This window comes from Ixodes scapularis, unplaced genomic scaffold (genome assembly GCF_016920785.2).
Source record: "Ixodes scapularis isolate PalLabHiFi unplaced genomic scaffold, ASM1692078v2 PGA_scaffold2__306_contigs__length_199485367, whole genome shotgun sequence".
Lineage (NCBI taxonomy): Eukaryota > Metazoa > Arthropoda > Arachnida > Ixodida > Ixodidae > Ixodes > Ixodes scapularis.
Window position 1 is genome coordinate 40,286,140 of NW_024609857.1, and position 11,000 is coordinate 40,297,139.

The following is an 11,000-nucleotide window of genomic DNA, read 5'->3' on the forward strand; positions in this document are numbered from 1 at the left end:
TCATTCGCCGAGGAAGTTTTTTGAGACTCTGTGTATTGTTGAGACTTGCCGTTGTGAACACGTGGAAAATTTTACGAAAGTGCAGTGTCGCAGGAAAAAGGCACAACGCGTCGAAAGGAAGGGCTGGCGGCGTGTTCAAAGTTTCCTTGGCACGCCGAAGTGCCGTGTCTCTGTGCCTTCGCGCGCTTGGATACCGACCAAGAACCGACGCCGTGTGAATGTGTTTAGCGAGTGCAATGTGCGTGAAGCCGTATCAAAAGGTACAACTCGTCGAAAACGTGTCGCCGGTGTCGCGGCGTGATCAAAGCTTCCTTGGCACGCCGAGTGATGCATCTTTGTGCCTTCGCACGCTTGGATACCGGTCAAGAATTGACGCCGCGCCAAAGTTCTGAACTTGTGTCGCGCGTAGATGCCTTTAGATTTTTGGATCGTCCAGCTGTTCCGGTGAGTTGCTATCAATAAAAGGGAGAGATCTGTACGTGTTCTTATGTACTATATTAACCATGGCTATGTCCCAAATCTACTCTAATAGATTCCGTGGGAGCACGAATAGGGCAACGTTGTGGAGCCAGGGGGGTTTTCGAAAGCAAAAGTACAAGACGGCGAGAATGAAAATCTTTGAAGCGCGGCCGATATGGTCGTGTGCAATCTGTTGACCAATTACAATTAGGCGAGCCGCGCTCAAACGTCAAGTGCAATTAAGTAGGTTGATAATAAGCCAGCACTGATCAGTGATGAGGAGCTGTTGTGCACGGTATTGTGTAAATCGTCTAAGGAAGAAAAAAAGACGTACCTTCCCCCCATCTTCCGTCGCTAGTGGACGCTGGATTAAGCTCGTTCCTAAACCGCGAGGGGAAAAGACGCTGATCCAGAGGCACGAACAGCTTCACGCACATTGCACTCGCTAAACACATACACACGGCGTCGGTTCTTGGTCGGTATCCAAGCGTGCGAAGGCACAGAGACACGGCACTTCGGCGTGCCAAGGAAGCTTTGAACACGCCGCCAGCCCTTCCTTTCGACGCGTTGTGCCTTTTTCCTGCGACACTGCACTTTCGTAAAATTTTCCACGTGTTCACAACGGCAAGTCTCAACAATACACAGAGTCTTCAAAAACCTTCTTCGGCGAATGACGACGAACGAGTAGAAAACGTGTCCACAGCACGCTGGAAAACCGCAGCGAAGGCTAGCAAAAACGGCAAATCGTATCCCAAGCGAGTGAAGTCCGGTGGCTTCATTTGCGCTGCAGCGAACAAGCGGAGAAGCGCGATCCAGCAATTGTCATGGAGATCAGTGGTGAATACACTTTTAAGCTCCTGCCGTGTGCTGCGCCATCTTACGGCGTTTGCCAGAAATACGCGCGAACCTTCGACACACTTGGTCCCCGGCTAGGTGGTGCCGTTTAGACACCTCTTTTCTTTTTACCGTGGCTTGAATTAACTCCGCGTGTTATGCTAACAAATTAGACTCATGCATCACTCACCTTCCCTCTGAGGTCGTCGATCTTCAGGTACTTGCGACCGGCGTTCATGATCGTGATCTGCGATGAATATACATAACAAAAAAATCGAATTACGCTAAGGAGTCCGCCAGAAGAAAAACTTCAACTCGGAAGAAAATGCTAAGGTGATGTCTTACCGTTGTGCCATGGACAATGCCTTGAGGCCCGATGTAGCAGTAGCTTCCAGCTGTCATTTGACCGTACCTTAGAGGTGAGAAACGATATAGGCAGTGTCAGTGGCAGTATGAAGCGTAATTCGGTGGCCGAACGTACGCTCTTCAGAAATCTGGTGCGTCTACTTTCCCTCAAAGCTTTCCCTCAAAGCGTTTGAGGGAGTCAATCGCTGCAAGCTACGGAGGGAACTCGGCGAAGGATGATGATGAAAATATGTTGAGACCTAAAATACAGTCCGCGCCGTGGCACCGAATACGCGAACTTGACAAACTACGGCTGTGTCGTCGAGTTCTAGACCGACTTACCAGTAATATGCCGACCCTATTTTGTGTCCCCAAATTTTCCCGAAATGCACCAATATATATATATATATATATATATATATATATATATATATATTTATATTAATTCAGAAAAAAGGTAAATTCCTTTTTTGAACATATACGCCAAAAAACGACAGGTTAAAAGGAATCGAATCATGCAGATTCACGCGGAACAGGTGGCCCCACCAGTTCGAATTCAATCAAGTTCTATTACCCTACACAGCCGGCGGTACTACTGTAACCACTTCTACTATAACGGCCAAGTAATGGCAAGCGTAGCTATAAATTTCATGATTGCTCGATTGGCTTTTGTAAAGGGTCTATTGTTCCGGCATTCGTTCGTGTATTCGCTTCTACGTGAGTCGCGGTAATGTAAAGGCCTCTGGTCGGCGGTTGTGCCAAGCTGCCATATTTTGAGGCAGGCGAACTTCCGGCTGTCTTGGAAGTAATCACCACAGTCGACAGTACGTATAGGTTGGATGAAAAGTCTTGCGCCTGCGTGTGGCGCGGTTGTCCGACAGCCATGAAACTTCTTGGCTGTTCCACAGAGCCACCCTTCACATCCGCTCAATCTTTTTCAATCTATACTAAAACTTCGTCAACCCTTTAAAAAAATATTATCACTCCTAGGAATCATTCCAGTCATTTACAAAAGCGATGACAGCCTTTTTTTCTGTCATGAAACGCTTTTTTTTTTTTTTCATTGATTATTTGGTTTTTGTGAGGGAGGTCATTCATCAGAATTCCCTCAGCATTCCACATGATGGATCATATAACCTTTCCAGTAGCTACTCGTAACAATTTTGACGTGAGAGTTGGGATGTTTCCTCCGTATAATCTGATCTCGCCCGCCGTCGGAGCGCATCACTTCACGCGCGGATGAAACTTGACGGGCAGTATAAAGAAGATTTGCCCTTAAGTAAAGAATTAATATATAAATTTGTAACTGCGCATTGGCTCCTTCACATGTGGGCACAAGATTTCGTACCCAATCCTCGTGTAAACAGTTTTTTTTTTTTATTATTTACTGATTTTGTTATAGTCGGCCTTGTAGCAATTCTTATGTGTGGGCCCAGAGGGAGATTATGCATTTTCAGTACCCATGTAGGGCACAGTAACACGAATTGTAGTGCTTTAAATCTCCGTTCATCGCACGACCAGCATGCTGGACGAGCACCTTGTACGACTTTCATCTCGTACCCGTAGCCTTCGGCACGCCGGGGAATCGAGTCCGAAATTAAAATGTGTTATCAAGCAAAACAATTTTTTTTTTTTTTTAATTTCGAGCGGGGGGTATTTTTTTAATCAGTGGAGAGATATTAAACAGAATCTCCTGCTTTTTCTTTAGCTTGCAGTAGCTTTTTTTTAACGGTGTTTAGGGGAACGAACCGATGAATAGAATGAAAAGTTTAGTGATTCTCCGAGTATTTATGATGTAAACAGCGCGAAAATAAACGAAGGACGAGGGGAGAGAATGGATAGGACAAAGGCGCTGGCTTGACAGATACGTACGAGTCAGTCTGTATTTCTTCGTAAAAATTTATCTGCCTCTAAGTGTTTTTGTTGTTGTTGCTTGTTTTTTTTTTTTTTTTTTTTTCATCGATACGTGCTTTTAAGACGCGAATCTTTTTTTTTTGTTTTGTTTTTTTCTGCCTTGGGGAGCTGTGCTTTTGTTAAATTAGATAGCTTATTGAGTCTCATTCACCTGACCTGCTGACATGAGGAACAATGACCGACAGAGCCCGAAAAGCGTATTCGGAAAAGCTTGTTGAGCAAGTCAAGAGTCCAATTTCGGCAGTTCCGTTGGCGCGTTTTCATGAATGTCACGTCGCCCGATATTAAGGGGAGGGGGGGGGGGGGGGGATATGAGGGGAATGCCCATGCAGGCTTGGATAAGCACGCCTCGGGAATTCCCGGCCAAACCTTTAGCCGGCTCCCAGGTTCGCATATCTTATCGGGTAAGTACCCAGTATGCACCAGGGAATGGCAGAATCGCTACGAGTCTTGCCTAAACTTTCCAGACCCCGAAAAGGCTGACGGCCCGGACGCCGTTCCGAGATTTCCCAGTTGTTTTCGAGAGAGGTTCGAGGATCTGCTCACATGGAAACTCCCATGGCGAACATCTTGTCGTAGTCTGGAGGCGTGGAGTGGCTCGGAATGACCATTCCGTTGGTGATGACCACCCTTGGACTCGGCTTCAGGGAGGGGAAGAGGCCCAGCGGATGACCCGAGTACATCACCAAGGTCTGGGACTCGTTCATCTTGGACAAGTAGTGCATCACCAGCCAGAACTGAGGAGAGGGCAAGGGGTGAAGCAAACCGCCCCGTCAAACATGGTATATACGTAGACAACGTACCGCTTGCAACGTGTAAAGAAAGCAACTTCTTTTCTTATCTTATTGGGCGATGCAATGTCGTCACAGGAGTTAAACCTAAATGTGACTAAAAGCGGCGCTATTGAGTTGCCTACTGTTATCGGTGATGTGGTGCGCGATAGGGAAGGGGCAGGCGAGGGGTTGAAGGGAATCGCCCGATCAAATAGGATAGTATTCGAAGATAACCTACGGCTTGCCAGGCGTTCAAAGAAAACCGTTTCTTATTTTTGTTGGGCGGTTTGATAACGTCAGATAAGTTAAACTTAAATGTGACTATAAGCAACGTCATTATACGTTATCTGCTGTTGTCGGTGGTGTGGTGAATGTTTGGGTGGCAATTCCAATTATTACTGGCAGCCACGTCATGTCGACCGAGATGAAAAACTCTATGACAAAACGTATACATATGTATTGACCCTGAGAAGTCTGTCTGAATAACATTTAGAAAAATATTCTGTTATAGACGCTTTGCAGCAGCTGTGTATGGACGCCGCCATAACCGATCTTTAGTTTTCTTCCTCTTATTCCGTTTACTTTACTTCATCATTACCATCGCAGGCCAGGTTGTTACAATTTTAGATTCTATACTGCGTTCTTTTCCCCAGCACTGGCCTTTGTGGAGGCTCGCCAACGACCGTTTCAGTGGCTCGGCATCTCGGTAAGACGAGAGAGGGTCGGCAATGGCGGCTCGATCTGCCGTGTGCTTAAAGGGGTACTTCGGCGATATTTTCATGGTCGCTGACTGAAATTGACTCAACACGCCGATAGACGCGGCTGTACCAGTTCCCCAAGTATTGTGTGAAAATAAAAACCTTTCGCGAAGTTATTGAATTTTTGAATTTCGTTTTCATCGTGGTTCTCAAACCGGGAGTCCCTACTGGCAACATTGAAGTGTGACGACAGAAATGGCATAAAGTGGGCAGTGAGCCATGTTTCCAACTGATTGCAAGACGTTTGATGGTGAGAAAAGAATGCTTGGTAGGTGTTTCACTAAAAAACACGCAAAAAAAAAACAAAAAAAAAACGTTTGACATATTCCGTTTAACACTACCTGCACGACCCGAAAGTCTGTACCATTCGTGACGTCACACCCCTGGAGAGCGCGCGGAAATCTGAATGCTGGTTTCGGCATCATCTTTATTTATGGTTTTCTCAATTTCTATTTTGAATTTCGATAAAAGAAATACCATACCGTGAAGACTGAAATTCGGGTAGTCATAAAATGCAATTTGTTTGGGTAGCTCAAAAAACGGCCGGAGTACAACGACTGCACTTGGCGTTAGCATTTTTGTGCTTATGATGTCAAGGCTAGCCTTGTATCCACAGCGCAGCAACTCCACACAGCATGCTGCGCAAACACCTGGTTTCAACTTGCGTCTCCTTCGCGTGAACTCGCGCAAATAGTGTTGATAGCGCTGCGGAAACTATGCCATCCTGAACGTTCCCTTACGTTGTGTTATGTTACGAAAGCTTACGTCGAGAGTCCCCGAGTCGTCTGTGCTTCCAATGAAGCGTGGCAACCAGTTCAAGGAGTAGACTAGCACGCGACATCCGTCGAAGCACTGATGCTCCGGTGACTTAAACGTAACGTAAGAAAACGCTTCGCGCTCCTCCTTTTCGGGCGCAGTACGCAGAGAGGCCACGGAAGGGCGCATTGCCAGGGTTTCGTGAATGTAAAAAAAATCGTCAGTGCAACGAGATACCGTGACGTCACGTGACAACGTCATGGCATTTCGCGACGTAACACCTCGATGTCGCGCCATGGTGTCACGGGACATGACGTCATGGTGTGACGTGACGTCACAGAAGATCTATTTCTACTCTGCATTTAAAACACTTTTAAGATGACATCACCGAGGCTACATTCGCGGACGCGAAGTTTCTAAGAGATTCTGAAACTAGACGCCGAAGCAAGGCCTTTTTTGAGACGTACGTGACAGTATGATAACTGTTTTGTGTACAGAGTGTTTGCAAGTCTTCGTTCTTCAGGATGCTGGGAAACGAGTTACGTCACCGGATTAGGTTGGTCGTGGCGTTTACCTGTGCCCAGTTGGAGAAGACCTGGCCGTTTCCGCCGTAGGTGACCAGTTCCTGCGGGAACTGCGCCACCTGGGGGTCCAGGTTGTTCATGATCATGAGCATGACTGCCGCCGCCTGCTGGCACTTGGCCGGGTACTCGCTGATCGGATACGCCCTGCACACCACGGCCCGCGGGTTGTATTTACGACGACAGCTGTTTACGGGCGAGTAATAGATCATTTTCGAAAGATCATCGAGCAAAGCTGGCGGTCGCTATTTCTTGGCGACCGCCAGTGGAAAACTGCATGGCGACTCTCTCGCCGTGAAGAAAAGGCAGGGGGGGATGTTTTATGCCCAATTTCTTGTTCTCCTTGTGATATTCCACACTGCCTGGTGATAGTTGGGAGAGAAAATTGACTCAAAAGGGCTGGAGGAATCGTATGTTTGTCATTTTAGACTTTGGCTAGGTGGTGCAAGCTAGCGTCCGTTACTAAGGGTATAGCCATTAACATCCATCCATCCATCCTTGGCCACGAAGAAGAGTATGATTGGATCCGAATCCTCGCCGAACGCTGACGCAGCACTCGTTTCGATACGAGCTGAGCCGAGTTTACTCCGAATGATGACGCAAACCTCGTGTCCAATACGTGTTCGCCGTATACACAAACAATAGCGGACTGGGAAAGTTGGTGAAGCACCTACCGGATGACTCGCACTTTTGAAAAAGTGTTTAGATTGCGAAAAATTAGTGAGCCCCTGTGGGCTTCAGTGTCTTCGCTGCAGATTAGAAGTTTAGCCAGTGCACTACCATTGGCTATCCCGGAGATATTCGTAAAGCGCATCGCGGAGTAGAGATACTCGACCGCCACCCGGATATACGCTCACAGCTGATCCCCTGGTATACGGCACACCGCTAAATGATTAGCGGGGAACCCTCCTAAATACAACCGGGAAACGCACGAGTGCGCAAATACAGGCTGTGTGCACAAAGGTATACACAGACGAATGTGGAGCGGCTTGGTGGCGGTCGCCGCTATTTATATGTGCGGGACGTATACGGATCCGGAGATTCCTTTCGAAAAAGCCGGGCTTCGAATGGGCGAGATCCGTCAGATCCCTTTATTATGGTGCCTGGAACGCGTCTCCGATTCGTGTTTATACCGCGTCCAAAAAAAAAAAAAAAAAAGTGGTCCCTTATTTCCGCCTGATGACGTCATAGAAGTTTCCCGATGTTGCCGGTTGAGGCCCTGGCGGTGGCAACGGTGGTGGATCTGGCAGACGCCCGTTCTGCTGCAGGTGGCAATCCACGGAAGATTCGGCAGACGGAAGTTGGGAATCCGGTGACGACAGCGACACTCGCGTTCGCTCGTGCTTTTACCCAGCATTTCTACGACCAACCGCCAGGATCGCGACATCCGACGCCATGACACTCCGGCGTCTGTGACGTCATTTGTGCCCACTCCTTGGCCGTAATCGATAAATGAGCAGGATAGGACACTAAACACACCGATCGGAGACACGCCCCCGGCACCATACCGTTATTAAAACCAAAATATTTCCGAAAATCGCTTATAATTTTCGAACCATGATAGCGGCAAACTCTTAAACTTAGGCATCTGGTCCGTATCGCTAGCGCTACGTTTGGGCAGAGACTGATCGTTTCGCGATGCGTCCTTTATTTTTGCAGTAAAAAACAAATGAAGAAAGCACCGTAAATCGCTTTTGGAGACACCCAGTGCTATAAAAAAAATGCATACTATGGGCGCACGAGGAGCACCAGCCAAAGTGAAGATCTCGCGCTTCTCACCTCCCTGTGGACGGACTCACCTCATCGGGATCGAGGGGAGGAAGCGGTACATGTAGATGTGTCCGTAGGTGGACAGTTCCTCGGCGAACTCGGGAGCCAGAACTGCGTGCACGCGGGCCGGGAAGTAGCGCAGAGCATTCTTCAGGGCGACCTAAAGAGCCGGATGATTCCCCGAGTCAGTTAGCTGTCACCTGAAATCTCGCGCCGCTTGTGTTGCATCTTGTATACGCATATTTACCTCCAAAAACCCTAATAAAATTTAAAAAAAAAAAAAAAACGTTTTTATTTTTTTATTTATTTTTTTTTTTTTTCGGGACGTTTTTAATTTTGTTTTCTAGATATCTAGAAATACCGTCTGAGATTAGAACTAAATCTTATTTTATGAAGACGTAGACGTTTCAAACGCCAAAAGCATCGTTTCTTCCTTCGACAACCAAATCTTTTAAGAACTACTTCACGCAGCGCATGAAGTATGTGCAGAAATTCCTTCTTTCTTGATGTGACAAGCATCCCACTCCCCGATAATCTCGTGGGTGCCGCCATTTTGGTGCTCTGTGCAGAGCGCGAACAATAGACCCTCTTCAAAAGTCCGCGCAAACATTGGACCCGCGGGCTGCGTTAGTATTCGGCGTGAACTCGGCTCAAGCTCGTATTGAAAAACGAGTGTGACGTCAGCGTTCGGCGAGGACTCGGATCCTATCGCACGCTTCGTGTTTAAGCAATGGCAACCGCCAATGTTGCTTGGTGGACTTTTGAAGCGGTCTATTGGCGATATTTTTCATTATAAAATGCGACTTCCTGCGCTTTGAACTTACGGTGTCAAGAAGCTTAGGTTCTAAGAACGAATAATCGTCCACCGCGATTTCTGACAAAGCTTCCTCTAACTGGCAACGCTGATTTTGTGGCACCAATATGGCTGAGGTGTCGTTACCTTGAAGCGTAGTTTAATTATTATCCTATGCAGGCGGACATGTGCAGGCTGTGCATGGTGGTCGAAATATTATTTAAAAGGAAATGTAGGGGGCATGCGGGAGCCTCGTCAAGCTGCACTACTGCAGTTTTTTTTCCCCGGTCTCCATAATTTCACGTTGCACTGTGAGAGTAAAGGTAATTTAATTGAATTGAAATCTGTGCCGCACGAGGCCTGAAATAACCCATATAAAGGAACCCTGAATCAGCATAGGGTTCAGATTTTACTAACGCATATATACTATTTGCAGCCCAAGAAAAGAAATTATGTCAGAAACGTGCATTTAGTTGCGAAATTTTGGAACCAAAACTCAGTATTTATTCATTTATTTATTTATTTTTGTTTTAAACTTTCTGGAGCTTTCATGTGTTCTTTCCTCGCCTCGTATCGCCAGTGTTCATCCCAGTCACGTGCCCGGGTTTGCATACCTTATATAACATGTGCTGTGCACTGGTCATTGAAATGACCGTGTCTCACTAGGGCGACAAAAGAAAACAAGCGACACCGACAAACCTCAAGTACGTGCAGAGGTATACACGAGAAGGTACCCTTGGCAGACTTGCAGTCTCTTGATGCGGGCCCGTGCAGTGAGCACGACGAGTGACCGCAAGCCTGCTGAAGATACCTTCGCCTGCTTGCTGCACGTGTTTCAGGTTCGGTGTCCGTTGTTTCTGTTGTTTCAGACTGGTCACAAAAAAAAAACTGTTTTAAGTACGTTCGAAGCACACGTATGTATGAAGCCAGTATGCATCAACGCATGTTTGCTTGTTTGGTACTGGTGCAGCTGGCATTGAGGTCTACCCACCATACCCTTCCAATCACAGCCAATCACAGCCAATCAGAGCTGGGCTCTATGACGTCTCTGCAACCCCTGCGTAAGAAGGAGGCTATGCACGATCATACCACCAAGGTTTATAGCAGGCGGTTTAAACGACCATTATGAGCTCCGCATAGCTTCCCCTGGGCTAGACCACGGCCCGTAACGGACGGACACTCGCAGGATCTGAGTTAGCTTTGACAAGAAGGCAATTCTGCGTTAAAATTTAAAAGAGTGTTTTGCGGTAAACGCGACAGGGCACCGCTTCTGACTTCCTTGCGTCCAATTAAGAGAGCGCACTTGTTTCGCGGGAGGCTGTGTCTACTGCGTGGGACACACACACACACACCTGTTTTTCTTCCAAGGTCAAGGGCACGTTCCTCACGGGAGCGTGGGGCAGGGCCTCGTCCCTGCGCTTTTTCGGGGGCAGCGGGTCCAGGGGAAGCCCCCCGCAGATCTCCTTCAGAGTGCTCATGGTTTCACGCGGCAGTGCAAAACGGACGTCTTCTCAGGGAACAGAAACCAGACGAGCCGTCTGCTAACTGGCTGTCCCAGGGCCTCGGTTTATTATCTGGGCCGACTCAGGAGCCGCTATCTCTGAAGGGGCAATCAAGGTCGAGGGCTATTCCCCCGTGCGAAGACAAAGAGGTCGGCGATTGTAAGGTCCAGCCGTAAACAACACGAACAGATGAAGGGATGGGACGATGTTCGACGCGCTCGTAAACAAAGGAGCTTCCTCTCGATTCAGTTCCTGTCTGAATTTCTGATCACTAACTAATTGGATCGAGGTTTATGTCGTTCCGATTTAAAGTCATAATAAGGCACGTCCTGAAAAAAAAAAAAAGGAGGGGGGGGGGGGGGGGGAGGCCTTCTTTACAATGCTGATTCTGAGGCGACGAGATGATCGTGTAATGGTATGTCTTCCACATTTGTTTTTCTTTTTCCGGAAGTAAAAAGTGTGCGGTGACGACGTCCACGCAGAGACCGCAGCCGCCCTGGCGATTAACCTGTGTC

The 11,000-nt window shown here is 47.6% G+C and overlaps 1 protein-coding gene across 1 annotated transcript in view; it reads right to left on the bottom strand.

Moving 5' to 3' along the window:
* Nucleotides 1-10,571, bottom strand: part of LOC8035630 (urocanate hydratase) — a 49,322-nt gene extending 38,751 nt beyond the window's left edge. The window contains exons 1-6 of the mRNA XM_029983329.4: nt 10,336-10,571; nt 8,220-8,350; nt 6,414-6,567; nt 4,099-4,289; nt 1,639-1,705; nt 1,484-1,540 (exon numbers count right to left, since the gene is read on the bottom strand). Coding sequence (XP_029839189.3) covers nt 1,484-1,540; nt 1,639-1,705; nt 4,099-4,289; nt 6,414-6,567; nt 8,220-8,350; nt 10,336-10,461 — 726 coding nt within the window. The 5' untranslated portion in view covers nt 10,462-10,571. The remainder of the gene's footprint in view (nt 1-1,483; nt 1,541-1,638; nt 1,706-4,098; nt 4,290-6,413; nt 6,568-8,219; nt 8,351-10,335) is intronic.
* Nucleotides 10,572-11,000: the final 429 nt, after the last annotated feature.